Raw genomic sequence first — 16,212 nt, 5'->3', positions numbered from 1 at the left:
ACACTAGAATAGGAGATATTAGTCCATAAACAACCTCCATAAACACTCCCATACACTAGAATAGGAGATATCAGTCCATAAACAACCTCCATAAACACTCCTATACACTAGAATAGGAGATATTAGTCCATAAACAACCTCCATAAACACTCCTATACACTAGAATAGGAGATATTAGTCCATAAACAACCTCCATAAACACTCCCATACACTAGAATAGGAGATATTAGTCCATAAACAACATCAATAAATGCTCCTATACACTAGAATAGGAGATATCAGTCCATAAACAACCTCCCTAAACACTCCTATACACTAGAATAGGAGATATCAGTCCATAAATAACCTCCCTAAACACTCCTATACACTAAAATAGGAGATATCAGTCCATAAACAACCTCCCTAAACACTCCTGTACACTAGAATAGGAGATATTAGTCCATAAACAACCTCGATAAACACTCCTATACACTAGAATAGGAGATATCAGTCCATAAACAGCCTCAATAAACACTCCTATACACTAGAATAGGAGATATCAGTCCATAAACAACCTCCATAAACACTCCTATACACTAGAATATGAGATATTAGTCCATAAACAACATCAATAAATGCTCCTATACACTAGAATAGGAGATATTAGTCCATAAACAACCTCCATAAACACACTTATACACTAGGAGATATTAGTCCATAAACAGCCTCAATAAACATTCCTATACACTAGAATAGGAGATATCAGTCCATAAACAACCTCCATAAACACTCCTATACACTAGAATAGGAGATATTAGTCCATTAACAACCTCAATAAACACTCCTATAAACCAGAATAGGAAATATTAGTCCACAAAGACCCTCAGTAAACACTCCTATATACTAGAATATGAGATATTAGTCGTCAATCAACCTCAATAAACCCTCGTATACACTAGAATAGGAGATATTAGTGTATAAATAACTTTAATAAATGTTCTTTTATGTTAGAATATGACACATTAGTCTATAATATATGCTTAAATGTGGGATAGTTTTGAGGCAAAAATATAGACAAATGTATCTGTAATACAAATACATTAATATTAGTGTGTTTTGAGGATCAGGATCAGTTAAAGTATTCTTTAAGTAAAACACGCTACAGTGTAACACCTCACACTCCTGCTTACTCCAGTGGGAGCTGAATAAAAGTGACTGTGTTTATTTTCCAGGCCATGAACTACTCCAACCCCATCTATGCGAAGATGTACACGGACGGTCAGCAGTGTCGGAAACCCGTCCTCCGACTGAACGACAGGAGAGACCTGCTCCCAAAGAGACTGGAGACGGCCATCCGCGAAACAGCCGCTTAACCTAGCTTTTACACAAAGTTAGCTTATTTTTTTCTAAAGAGCTGTACAGAGTGTACAAAAGACACTTTTTATATGTCTGATCCGGTCCGGGCGACTGATGTTCTCGGTTTCGTTTATCTGTTGTCACGTCTGCATCGCCACACGGAGAAGTTTGGACTCACGGTTTCCTGAAACGCCTCTGTTGTTTCCTTTTGACGTGAATGCACTCTACAGTACTACAGTAAGCTGCTCAGCCTGACCGGACTTTACGTCCCTGTGAAGACTGTTTAAAGACTTTATGTAGGTTTTATTTAATGTTACATCCATGACCGCCCAGGGTGGCGTCATCACCACGGCATAGATATCGTATTCCCAAGTTGCCTCTACCTTTTCCTAGTACTACAGATAAGAGACACATATTTAACAGATAATATTCACATAGCACAGATTTTATTTTTGATATCACTGCAGATGTGATAGCTATGCTACTATTAGTTATCAGACGTATATGAATACTCTTTATACTGTAGCTTTTCAATAAGGCCAAACCAAAAGAGAGTCCACTTGTAGTCGTTAGGTCTTTTGTTTTTAACGAACGGAACCTGCAAACGTTTTATTTAATTGCATTAAAATGTCTATACGCAGCCGAATCTTCAGCGATGTACACGTTTAACTCACGTTCACTGATATTTGATGACTGAGTGTAAAATGTTCTCATCTCTACCTTAACAAATGTAAACACTCGGAACTGGAAAAAAAAGCCGTTTTATAATTTTATATTTGATTTATATGTCCGGTTGGTAACGTATCAATGTTGTACTTTTATACAGTTGTACAGTACGTTGGGTTCACTGGTCCCAGTTCAACCCAGGTAGCAATACAAGTGTTTAAATGATGAATGCTAAAGTAAGGAAGCATAAAACTGATATATTTTATGGAAACTATATGTGAAACTCATTATGTAACTAATAATGTTGTCACTGTCAGATCAAAACCTTGAAAAAAGTCATTTCACAGGAGAAGGAAAAAATGTTCTTTGTGTAAGTTAAAACAACACTATGTAAGATTTGGGGATTTGGAGACCTCTCTGGTGGAAATGTGTAACTGCACACAACAAGCAGAACATTTTGTAATGTCGCTTGTGCTTTGGACCCCCACAAGTGGATGAATCTGCCTTTTGCGAGTGAGTTGAAAGAGAATTCGAAGAGAACTGAGTAAAAACTTGGTGAAGGATGTGAGTAAATTATCCAGTGGCGGCTCCTGCCAAATCTCGCAACGATGGCAGGTGCCATTTAGCATAAACACAGATTTCTCTTTAAGCTACACACTGTACAGTATTTTTAGACAGTTATATTCAAGAGTTCACTGCAAATGATTCTTGAATAAAATTATTTTGGTGCTACAATGACTGAACAATGAACTGTAGTCATCAATAGATAAACAATCACCTATCAGTTCACCCTCACAAACACCTTTGAACATGGAGAGAGACCAGCTTTACCATTAATCAAATAAAATTAAGTCTTCACTCTCACAATAATTTGACATTTTATTTCCGGTGCAGCAGATCTAGAACATTTTTTGTAGCTAACTGATTAAACAAAGATATAAACGTAGGACAGGCTAGTAGTGCTTACTACAGTTGCAGTGCACATCGCATAGTAACCACTAGGTGGCACTAGATTGCTAGATGCCAGGGCAGATTCAACCTCAAAATGTTGTGCAACGTTTTTCTTCGGTTTCTGGGTTGATCGACTAAGGCAGTCAACTATGAATGCGGCCAATGCAGCTTGGTGTTTGCAGTAGTTGAAGACTTTAGGAGGCGTATTTTGAAGTATTAAACACGTATTTAAACCAGGATCCGAAAAGTCGGCTGCCATAGTTGCAAAGCTTGCGTAACACAACAGAATCGCCACCGTTTTTATTTGAATAAACTAGCTACCCCAGTTATCCCTACACCAGGGGCACCTTCGATCTCAGAACATTGTGGAACGTTTTGCTTCGGTTCCCGGGTTGATTGACGAATGCAGTCCTCTGCAAATGCACTTGGTGTTTGCAGCAGTTAAAAACATATTTTAAAGTATTAAACATGTATTCAAACCTGTTTCATCAGGATCCGAAAATTCAAAAAGAACGCCAAGACAGGCCGTCTCAGCTGCCATAGTTGCAATGCTTGCGTAACACAACAGAATCACCACTGTTTCTGTTTAAATAAATGTTTTGTTGCATTTTGTTGACGTTGAACGCAGCCCTGGTTGTGTATAACACAAGAATTAGTGCTGGTCCTCCCGGGAACCATACAGCTCGCATTGCAGTGCCTACAGTTCGGAAAAACGTATTAATATGAGAGTCTATCAGAGCAATCTGGGGTATTTTTATAACCAGACCGGAATCACCCAGATGGTACTGTACGGAACACAACTAGACGCTGATTGATGGTATTCAGGGGCAGGACAAACTGTCTAGAACAGCCCAGCTAGTGCCACAGCTCCCTCTTTGGTGGGGCGTCGCCCAATCACCCCTAGGAACAAACTGCCCCTGGAATTGTCTACGATTATCATCATATCTTCATCAGTATGATGTTGATTTTGGGATCATTAGAGGCCGAAACATCGAGCCAGACCTTCTTTTTGAGTCTGTGTGTGACGTTCATACGTAAAGACGTACGACGTGGTGTGAAAAACTCGCCGCCTCTGACAAAAAATACTACATAGTGCTGCTTTAATATAACAATATTTTATTTGAAGTTATTTGGGACTTTCTTTGGTTTGATTGTCATGATGTTTTGACAGTGGTAGTCAGTGTTTTCCAATTATGTAAAAACATAAAAACACAATTCAACGTTTTGTTCTGACAGTGATTATATACATATATAACCAGCTGTGTATTACATAAATTGTGTAATTGTCCTGTTTATGCTTTTGCATTTGTCTTTTATCTACACACGTATTGCATTAACCTGATATGACTTTGGACCAGTGACTCTAGATATAAAATAAACCAAATTTCCTGACCACTATGAGTGTGTGGAATACATTTCTTTCCCATTGTGTTATTCCAGAACTGAATTCCGGAATTCAAGACTGAACTTCTGTGATTCCTGCTGACGTTGTAGTTTATTCTTCCTGAAGTCTCATTTCTTAGATTTAGTAAAATTCCCAGAAATGATAACATGAGTAGAAACACTACCAGAGCGACGTTCAGTGTAAACAGTGTATTTTTGTAGGATGTTTGAAGGTCTTGCTTAAAAAGAACTGTTCACAGCGGTGGTGATAGGAACCAGACGTCCACCTCTAAAAGCTCCCTCACAGAAAGTTCCTACATGAAATGGTTATGAATTCACTGCCTGATGACTGAGACACTGTTTTATGATCGTTTAGAGAACTTAAACTCCATTCATGGTGGAGGGATACATGCAGGGCGCTGTGAGGCAAAATAGTCCCCAAAGAAACTTATTATTTCAGATTTTCCACTATTTTCCATCATCAACATTCCATATAAACAGTCTAACTAAACTACTCTGAAATGACTAACAAGTTCTAGATATTAATTATCTGTGACGTTCTGTGTAATTACTGTGTAATAATGCTGGGTAAAATAATAGTACGTACCCAGACAGTCTTTATAAACTATACTGAAAAGACTAACAGGTTCTACCACTTTGTCTTTTCTGATAAATATACTGATATTGAAATCTTGAGGACATTCACATAGTGTTGTATCAGATCGGAACCATATCTGATTATTTCTTTATGTTTTCAGCTCAGCAGCCTTTTATCATTCATTCATTCCAAGAGCAATGAAGTGGCTAATCCACATGGTGTGGACTGCACACCATGTAGCCCTGTTCTTGCTTTTCCTGGAAGTCACAATAATATTGTTGAGCCTTTTTAGAAAAGGAACCCCAGTTTTTAAGCTCACTCTTCACTTTAGGGTCACAGGCCTTCTTTCATCTGCATGGTGACCGTTTTTTGCTGGGACTGTCGCCAAGTTACGGAGGGAACAACATCAGAGAAGTGTAACTTGTTTTTCCTGTAGTAGTTCAGCAAGTTGGCCTGTTTTTCTTTCTGTTTCCATGCATCAGACTTATTAAGACATTTGCTATGGTCTGTTTATTCTTATATTCTGTGGATACACCCAAACATATGTACATACAAAACATGTTTTTGGAAGAGTTTGCTAAGTAGTGTTGTCATTATTCGTTATATATTCTTTTATACAATAAGCACTGTAATGATTATGCAGCTAAAAAGTGATTCATGATGCTTTGCTTGTTTTAAGAATCTCTGCTTCTTCATTCCCGAGGTTTGCCTGAAATTACCTTGCGGGTTTTTGCACGGGCCTGGACTGAGTGGTTTGGTGTGAAATAGGTAAGAAAACTGTAAAAATAAATGGTAAACAAAGGCTGCGTTTACACAGCAGGTAAAAGTGGCCCGAATCTGATTTTCTCACCAAATCAGAATTTTTTGTTTGGCTGTTCAGATTATCTTTTAAATGTGATCTGTATGCGACATCAGTCTGAACAGATCAGCTCCTAAACTGACCAGCATGCGCAAAAGAACAGAGCTTCACGTTCCGGCTCATCCAGAGGTAAACAATCACGACTATGAACGTAAGCCAGTCCACTCCCAGAGGGTCCAGTTTCATCTTCGCTGGCATCACAGGAGCCATCATGAAGCTTCACTGACTGACAGCTGGGCTCATCACCCAGAATATGTTCAAGTTCGCCGTAAAAAGTGCGGTTTTTTGGCCACGGCCACTTCTTTGGTTCGTGTCCTTGGATTCTTTAAACTTTTTTTTTTTGCATTGCCACCTATCAGATACATATCGGATGTCAGTACCACATATGAAAGCGTCTCATATCGGAATTGAAAAATTTGCTGTTTACACTGACACACAGAGAACTGTGGCACATATAAGGAAAAAGACCAGATTTGAGCCACTTTTACCTGCAGTGTGAACAAAGCCAAAAGCTGCTGCCGGTGTTGTATCTGATTCAGTTCCCCCTCAAATTCACGTTCCCTTTGACAAATCAGGTCTTCGGGTGTGCCGCATTCACTGAGCTGATAACAGAACCACTGGAACTACGGAAAGCAAAAAGGCTCAAAAAATGATTGGACGGCCACGTGTTTTCACCCAAGATAAAACGGCATACTCGAGAGCCTGGATACAACACCGGCATTAGCTGTGTTGAACAACTGTAGCTACAGGCTAGTAACTACAAAAGCACATTAGCTCACGCGCATTGATCTCAGTTGAGATGCGGTTTTGAAAGGAAACACAGAAAAGATCCTGGAGTAAACGTTTGTATAAAAAAATGTTTTAGGCCAAAATTTTGAAACAAATCTATCACAAAACAATTTTTCAGGTATCAAGCAACGCATTTATAATCGTTTTAGGTAATAACTTAATGGGACGTAGCTTTTAGAGCCATTAATGCTTCGGATGTCTGGTTCCTAGTACTACAATGGTGAACAATTCTGACTCAGTTTCTCTAGAAAGGCACGTTTCACACCAAACCACTCTGAATGATTTTGTTCACATCATTGAATGATGAAGTAATTTTGCAAAATCGGTGAAGTTCCCCTTCCCCTAAAGGTCAGTAGATGGCAAAACTGTGGAACCTCAAGATAAAGTGCTATGCAAGCTAAATGAGCTACTGGTCACCTACTATTCCAGCTCTAGCAACTCGACCACACATCTGGAAAATATGTCCCCCAAACACATCAGATTCAGTTCCTCCTCAAATTCACATTCCCCCTGATCAACCACAGCCACTGAAACAATGGAAAGCGAAATGGTTGAAAAGTCTTATGCTTCAATTTAATAATTCCGTCGGCACAGATTTACACCATTTTTTACTTTCTGTAGCTGCAGTGTTCTTTGGTGCTGATTTCTTCAGTGAACGCTGGGGGCTTAATTAGTGAATTTTGAGGGGGAACTGAGTCTGATGCAACACTCTTGTTGTACTGGTTTGCCTTCATATGAACATAAAGCACAAAAATATATATTCTAATGGTTCAAATCTGTGTTTTGAAGAAGGAATAATCAAACGTTCAATCAGCCTATCAGATGATTAGTATCATTAGGTGTATATATTATATATCACTTACTTTACTAAGGTAAAATAAGATAGTGTATCAGTCTGCAATCCCTTAACTCTCATATTGACGGAGATATTAACTAATCTATATACTACAACAGCATGATAGAATCCCTGAAAGTCAGTTATGGCTTTTGGTTTTGGTGCCACCCCAAGATTTTCAGTGACCCCAATTCATCAACAAACCTACATCTAGAGTGAGTTAACAATCTCAAAACCATTTATTTTTGATGTGCATGAAAAGTTGAGTGTGGCTACAGGTAACCTATTCAATAAGCAGAGAGAGATCATAAACAGACGGACATTCAGGAGCTTTAAGGTCATTTAGAGCTTTAAAAACCAGCAGCAGAGCTTTAAACTCTCTCTATCAGACCCAGGCGGTCAGTGCAGTGTGTAAACGGGGTGATGAGCTCTCTGTGTTGGTGCTGTGAGGATCCGTGCTGCTGCGTTCTGTACGGGTTCTAGAGGATGGACTGTTTTCTCCAGTAAGAAGACCATTACAGTGATCAACTCTGCTGAACAAACGCAGCAGCGAGTTTCTCTGCGTCGCTCTGAGAGAGAAAAGAACTTGATTTTCTCACAGAATGAAAAGCTGCTTCAGTGACTGTGTTTACATGCATTATTAAACCGAGTCTAAGATCACACCCATCTAAATCTCATTACACCACTTGACTTGTTTAACACGTTTTTCAAATATACATATCTTCTTTATATGACCAGGAGAACACAGATCCAGACCAGTGTGTTCGAGTCACGACTTCTCAAAAGATGAACGTCCTAAAGGATTTGTTTCTCAGTCTTAAAGGAGAGATACTGAAGTCTCCTCTCCACACTTCAGTTCCATTCAGCTTCATCCTGATGGGCGTGGAAAAGGTGATGGAGTTTGAGCTTTCGTGCCCCTGCAAGCCTGAGGCGAATGTTCGGTTTGCATTGTCCATGTTTGTTAGTCCTGCTCTGTTCGCCTTCACCATAATGATGTATCTTACAAATCCATGGAAACATCGCCGGTGCTGCTCATGTGGATGCCATTCTGTGAGGAATCTTTTTGCTTGCCTGATACCATCAGCCGTCTGGATTATTTTGTTATTTTTGGATGGTCATTATGTGGCCTGTGGGATGACCTACTGGGAAGGAAACTATGTCTTGAGGGATGAGGGAAAGCCTCCTATGAAATGGTGCGAACGTAATACTACACAGGAATCAAAGGAGAAAGATTTGTCTCGGCTACGCTTTGCACAGTCACAGGTAAGAGCTGACGTCTTTATTTATTTATTTATTTATTTTTCGTAAATATCCACTTACATTTCCCAGCCTTGGGCTTGGAGTACGGCCAGTCCTGCATGTTTTTTTTTTTTTTTTCTTCTGCAACACATCCACTTTAACTCCGGATGGGTTTGTAAAATACCTGACTAGTCAGATGTGCGAGTTTCCTGGTAAACTAAACGCTAATGTGCAGGTCAAGGGGTACCTCAGGAACAGGATTGGGAACCACTGATTGGAACCAAGATCGCTCTGAGTGCTTCTCATAGTCATACTAACAGATCTTCACTGTAGGCTTCTGACAGTCACTGACATTCATGGTTTTCTCTTCTACCAGTAGTGACTGGTGTTCACTGGTAACAGCAGGGTTTAAAATACAGGGGGTCCTGGGGGGTCTGGCATTCCCTAATATATTTTTTGGTCATCTTGAATGCTTCAAAATCAAGATCTGAAGTTATTCTGTCCATTTAGGAAAACTAGACACTCAAATACACATTCAGGGAAAGCTCATTGTTTGTCCTACAACCCTATTTCCAAAAAAAAAACGCTGGGATGCTGTGCAAAATGTAAATAATAACAGAATACAGTGATGTGCAAATCATTTAAACTCTGTATTTAACTGGAAACAGTCCAAACTATCAATTGTTGAAACAGAAATTTTATTGTTTTTTGAAAATTATTTGCCCATTTTGATTTTGATGCCAACAACACATTCAAAAAAGTTGGGACGGGGGCCTGTTTACCACTGTGTCTCATCACCTCTTCTTTTAACAGCACTCTGTAAGTGTTTGGGAACTGAGGAGACACTGCTGTAGTTTTGAAAGTGAAATGTTTTCCTGTTCTTGCTTAATACAGGATTTCAGTTCAGGGTTCTCCTCTATTTCAAAATGTGCCACATGTTTTCAGTGGGTGACAGTTCTAGACTGCAGGCAGGCCAGTTTAGCACCCAGACTCTTTTAATACGGAGCGATGCTGCTGTAACACGTGCAGGATGCGAGTTTACATTGTCTTGCTGAAATACCATCACAGACACTGGCTTTTGAACTGTGCACTGATAACAAGCCAGATGGTCCCTCTCCTCTTTAGCCCGGAGGACACAGCATCCATGATTTTCAAATGCTGATTCTTCGGTCCACAGAACAGTTTTCCAAATGAGCTCCAGCCCAGAGAAGGGGGCAGTGTTTCTGGATCCTGTTTATATCTTTTTTTTTCTTTGCATGGTAGAGTTTTAACAGCATTTGTGGATGCAGCGATGAACTGTTTTCACAGACAGTCTTTTTCTGGATTCTCAGAATCTTTTAATAATATTATGTACCATAGATGATGAAATCCCAAAGTTCTTTGCTATTTTATGTTGAGAAACGTTATTCTTGAATTGTTTCAAGAATGAGTCTTTCACAGAGTGGTGAACCACTGAAAGCCTCAGCCTCTCTGAGATGCTCTTTTATACCCAGTCATGTTAATGACCTGTTGTTAATTAACCTAATTAGTTGTGAGAAGTTCCACCAGGTGTTGTAACTTTACCAGTCTTTACCTGTGCCAACTTTTTAAAAACGTTTTGCAGGCATCAAAGTTTCAAATGGGCACATATTTAAAAAAAAATAAAAAATACAATTAATAACATTAAGGTTAAGGTTAGGATTAGGGACAGGGTTAGGGTTAGGATTAGGTTTCAGGTTGAGGTTAAGGTTAGGATTAGGGACAGGGTTAGGGTTAGGGTTAGGATTAGGTTTCAGGTTGAGGTTAAGGTTAGAGTTTGGATTAGGGTCAGGGTTAGGTTTTGGTTAATGGAGGTACCATATTAAGTCTACTTCATGTAACATAACAGTCCATCTACTTAATGTAAGTAATGTATCAACAGTACATTTTTAAGATGCGTGTTCAGACGCTTCATTACTGCTACTGCACTGATATGTTATTGATGTGTTACTGATAATCTGTTGAGAGTTTATTAATCATCTACAAAGACCACTCCAAATAGTGTTATCAAAAGTGCTGTATAAATAAACTCTGACTTGACTTAATCCCTCTTCTCTTACTGTTCAATCTAGATTGTCGGTTTTGGTCTGCTGTGTCTCAGCTGTGTTTTGGCCCTGTGTAATTTGTGTTGCTGTCGAGCCTGAGACCCACAGTACAACCAGCAACATCTGGAAGAAACTACAGAGGAGAAACCCCCAGAGGTCTACTCGTTACCTTCTTACTGAAGCCGTCCTGGGTTCAGATGACAAAATGTTTTTTTGTTCAATCATTCAATGATGATGTTCAGCTTAGTTTAGTGTTTTCAAGTAAACTAATAAAGTGTACTTTCATACAAAATGCATAAAGAAATACTAAATGTTGAAGCATGATCCATGTTTATTATGCACACACTTCTTCTCCATACCTGTTTTAATAGTGCAACAAAAACATGAACATTTAAACAAGTAGAATTATGACAAGCAGTCTTTACACTTATTAAAGTAAACAATGCTGCTTCAGTAATATAGTCAAAACGATACAACAATAAGCACGTCTTGATATTGGGAAAGAAAAATAAAGGCTAGGCTGCATCGAAAGTGTTTTTGGGTTCCTTCAGTTGCTAAAATGCCTTTTATGTTTAGTTCGAGTTACAGGCTGTTTTCAACAATCGTTCCTTTATCATCTCTCTCAAAAGCAAAGTACTTGGCTGTGCAGGTTCTGCTGATTTTCTTCTAGATTAGCATTTCAATGCCTGTAATTTTGTTTTGCTCTTTTGTTTATGTTCCCAAGTTGTCTTCAGTGTGGAACCAATTTCAGCTTCTTAAAAATGATGCTTCTTCACGGTTCTTTAGTAAAGAACATGCTTCTATATACACTCTTAAAAAAGATGGCTATTCAAGGGTTCTTTTGTGAAGAAAGTGCTTCTATAGAACCAGGGACACTCAAAGAACTCTTTGCATGATTAAAGGGTTCTTTGCATCGCGAAATGGTTCTTCAGATTGACAGAGAATGTGTTGTAGATGAAAATGGTTCTATATAGCACCAAAAAAGGGTTCTTCTATTGTAGCAAGCTTGATAATGTAACAGCAGAGGAACCCTTTTTGGTGCTATATAGGACCCTTTTTTAAAAAGGTTCTATACAGAACTATCCACAACACATTCTCTGTCAATCTGACGAACACTTTCTCAGTGCAAAAGAACCCTTTAATCATTCAGAGGATTCTTTGAGTGTTTATAGTTTGATATAGAGCTATTTTCTTTACTAAAGAACCCTTGAAAAAACATTTTTTTAAAGAACGTAGAACCGTGAACACCCAAAGAACCCTTTGCATGATTAAAAGGTGCTTTGCCTGGTAAAAGTGTTCTTCAGATTGATGGAGAATGTGTTGTATATGGTTTTATATAGTACCCAAATGGGTTCTTCAATTGCTACAAGCCTGATATCAAAACAATAGAAGAACCAATTTTGGTGCTGTAGAGAACCCTTTTCAAAAAAGGCTTGTTATAGAACCATCTACAGCACATTCTCCATCAATCTGAAGAGCTGTTTCACAGTGCAAAGAACGCTTTAATCATGCAAAGGATGCTTTGAGTGTTCATGGTTCTATAAAGACCTAAAGAACCTTCATTAAGTGACCACTGTACTGTACAAAACCGGTTGGGTACATTTTTTTGCTTGTACTTTTTACTTCAACTTGATGCCAAAGTGTTCTTGTGGCATCAAATATGAATGTTATTCTTCAGTTATTAAATTATTTTCTACCAATTAAAATACATTAATACTAATTAAATATTCTCATTTCTAAAGTTTTTGAAAGTGTAATTGTTGTCACTGACGCTGCCTGTTTGACCTGTTCTATAAATAACCATGAGTACTGGTCATAAGGAAATAAATAAATTAATTAATTAATAATTACTTATATAGTAATTGAAATATCTGTTATACTAAAGTGCTGAAACGGCAGATTGGTATGCGTTTTCCTCACTTCGACCAAAGTTCTAGACGTTGGGTCTTGTGTATCATCCACACTAGCAAAGATTTTACTTCTTCTCTCTACACTCTTTAAATAGATGGTTCTTCAAAGGGTCTTTGGTAAAGAAAATTGTTCTATTTAGAACCATGAAAACTCATGAACGCATCCTGAAAGCGTTCCTCTGATTAATGGAGAGTGTGTTTTAGATGGTTCTATATAGAATCTCTTAGAAAATGGCTCTATATAGCACCAAAAAGGGTTCTTCCATTGCTTCAAGCCTGACATCGAAACAGTTGAAGAACCAATTTTGGTGCTATATAGAACCTTTTCAAAAAGGTTCATCATAGAGTCATCTACAACACATTCACCATTAATCTGAAGAACCACAGTGCAATGAACCCTTTAATCATGCAAGGGGTTCTTTGAGTGTTCATGGTTCTGTGTAGAACCCTTGAAAGAACATCTTTTTTAAGTATGTAGAACATGAACACTCAAAAAACTCTTTGCATGATTAAAGATTGATGGAGAGTGTTTTGTTAGATGGTTCAATATAGAACTTTTTAGAAACTGGTTCTATATAGCACCAAAAAGGGTTCTTTTATTGTTGTGGTGTCAACCTTGTAACAATAGAAGAACCCTTTTTTGGTTCTGTATAGAAGCCATTTCATAAAGGTTCTATATAGAACCATCCAGAGCGCACATAAGATGTGGTATGTGCTTTAAATTTTATTTACTTTCTTTTTGATATAATTATATAATAATTTTCATAGTATGAAATATGCTTGTCACAGAGCTCTAATCCACACTACTGTGCTTTATCCATACAATGCTTGCTTCCTCCATTGTCCTTTAAGTAGCCCCTTTGAGTGGTTGTCATGTTTTACCTGTGGTTCTCCTTTTGCATTGTCATGTTTCCGACTTCCTTGTTTTTCCAGTTCCTCCCTCTAGTTTCAGTTTAGGCTGTTATCTGCTTTAGATCTCTCCTGCTTGTCTCTTATCTACTGTGCCATCTTGAGGGCAAAGGGATCTTCATGTGGTGTGAAAGGTTACAGAGCGAGTAGGTCCAACAAACCTTTGAACAGACAATAAAGGCATAAAGAATAAAAAATAGAATGAAATTGATGTTAAAATGAAAAGTCAAAACTTGTTGCAACCTTTCACAAACCTTGTTTTTAGAACACGTCCAGAATGAAAATTACTGCTTTTTCCCACTGATTCTCCTCCTCAAATCTGTCTTTAAAGACTGACCCTCTTTAGAGATTGAACCTCTTTAGAGACGGAACCTCTTGAGAGACTGAATCTCTTCAGAGACTGAACATCTTTAGAGACAGAATGTCTTTAGAGACGGAACCTCTTTAGAGACGGAACCTCTTTAGTGACTGAACATCTTTAGAGACGGAACCTCTTTAGTGACTGAACCTCTTTAGAGTGAACCTCTAGAGACTGAACCTCTTTAGTGACGGAACCTCTTTAGTGACTGAACATCTTTAGAGACGGAACCTCTTTAGAGACGGAACCTCTTTAGTGACTGAACCTCTTTAGTGATTAAACCTCTTTAGAGACTGAATCTCTTTAGTGATTAAACCTCTTTAGAGACTGAACCTCTTTAGTGATTAAACCTCTTTAGAGACTGAACCTATTTAGTGGCTAAATATCTTTACTAACTGATCCAATTTAGAGACTGAACCTCATTAGGGACTGAACCTCTTTGAACCTCTTTAAAGATTGAACCTCTTTGAAGATTAACATTTTTTTGAGATTGGTCTTTCTTTAGAGACTGAACCTCTTTAGTGACTGAACCTCTTAAAGACTGAACATTTTAATTGACTGAACCTCTTTAGAGACTGAACCTCTTAAAGACTGAACATTTTAATTGACTGAACCTCTTTAGAGACTGAACCTCTTTAGTGACTGAATCTTTTAGTAACTGATTTTCTTTATCACCTGAACCTCTTTAGAGACTGAACCTCTTAAAGACTGAACATTTTAATTGACTGAACCTCTTTCGAGACTGAACCTCTTTAGAGACTGAACCTCTTTAGTGACTGAACCTTTTAGTAACTGATTTTCTTTATCACCTGAACCTCTTTAGAGACTGAAACTCTTTAGTGACTGAACCTTTTTATTGACTGAACCTCTTTAGAGACTGAAACTCTTTAGTGACTGAACATTTTAATTGACTGAACCTCTTTCGAGACTGAACCTCTTTAGTGACTGAACCTTTTTATTGACTGAACCTCTTTAGAGACTGAAACTCTTTAGTGACTGAACATTTTAATTGACTGAACCTCTTTAGAGACTGAACCTCTTTAGTGACTGAACCTTTTTAGTGACTGAACTTCTTTAGAGACTGAAACTCTTTAGTGACTGAACCTCTTTAGTGATGGAACCTCTTTAAAGACTGAACCTCTTTAAAGACTGAACATTTTAATTGACTGAACCTCTTTAGAGACTGAACCTCTTTAGTGACTGAACCTCTTTAGTGACTGACCCTCTTTAGAGACAGAACCTCTTTAGAGACTGGACCTCTTTAATGACAGAATCTTGTTAGTGTATTTATAATTACATACACCATTTTCTACCAGTGACCATCAATGTCAAAGAAAAAACTTGCTGCTGCTCTTGAACAACACCCAAAGATACTTAAACCTTCCACCTGGGGCAGGTCCTCTCCCCTTACCTGTAGGGGGCATGCCATCCTTTTCTGGCCGAAGACTATGGAGTTGCTGCTCCGTATACCAGTAGTTTCACCGTCTCTAAAGAGGTTCAGTCTATTGCTAAGCCATTGCTATGGTGTCCCAGGTAGTGCCTAAGGTGTTGCTAGGCCATTGCAGTGGTGGCCCAGGTGGTTGCAAAGGTGTTGCTAGGCCGTTGCAGTGGTGGCCCAGGTGGTTGCTAAAGTGTTACTAGGCCATTGCTATGGTGTCCCAGGTGGTGGCTAAGGTGTCTTTTGCCTCGGTCCTGCTTCTGTTGCACTCACCATCATGCCACGCCGTTTTTCAGAGGAGCCAATCCCTTGCCTGATTCCACCGGCTGTGTGGGTTACTTTTGTTGCTTTTGGACGGCCGGTATGTGGCCTGTATGTTCGCAGACTGGGAAGGAAATTATGTTTCTGGTTGTTTTATTTTGTTTCTATGTTTTATTCAGTCCTGCATTGGCAGTGATTATCTCAGTGATCGTCACACATAATCCTTGTAAATATGGAATGATGTAGCGACCAAGACAAAACCGAATCCAAAGGATGTTGAGACATTAATGCTCTCGAGACCAAACTCAAGTGCTACAACACTGGAATACGCATTGGAAGCCGGCCTTTCTGAAAACTTCCCAGACCAAATCCAGTTCCGGGTCTCTGTTCCGACCGAACTCCTGATCCTGACACCAGTGCAGTGCCTGCCCCAGGGTCAGCCCCTTCTCCTGCCTCCAGGTCAGTCATGTCTCTAGCTTTAATGCCAGCTTACGTTTTAGTCCTCTATCTCTTTCTTCCTCTCACCAATTTACAGACAGCTCATTCAGCCCTTGCCCCTGCCTCTAACCCTGCCTTAACCACCCCCAGTCCAGTTAAGGTCTCTTTCCCCACCTCTGT

The 16,212-nt window shown here is 38.9% G+C and overlaps 1 protein-coding gene across 1 annotated transcript in view; it reads left to right on the top strand.

Moving 5' to 3' along the window:
* lrp1ba (low density lipoprotein receptor-related protein 1Ba) overlaps nucleotides 1-1,368 on the top strand; it is a 333,352-nt gene extending 331,984 nt beyond the window's left edge. The window contains exon 91 of the mRNA XM_036564311.1: nucleotides 1,212-1,368. Within this exon, the coding sequence (XP_036420204.1) occupies nucleotides 1,212-1,352 (141 nt within the window). The 3' untranslated portion in view covers nucleotides 1,353-1,368. The remainder of the gene's footprint in view (nucleotides 1-1,211) is intronic.
* The last annotated feature ends 14,844 nt before the right edge of the window (nucleotides 1,369-16,212 follow it).

Source organism: Colossoma macropomum, unplaced genomic scaffold (assembly GCF_904425465.1).
Source record: "Colossoma macropomum unplaced genomic scaffold, Colossoma_macropomum, whole genome shotgun sequence".
NCBI lineage: Eukaryota > Metazoa > Chordata > Actinopteri > Characiformes > Serrasalmidae > Colossoma > Colossoma macropomum.
The sequence above is the reverse complement of the archived record's forward strand: the minus strand, read 5'-3'. Positions and strand labels throughout refer to the sequence as shown.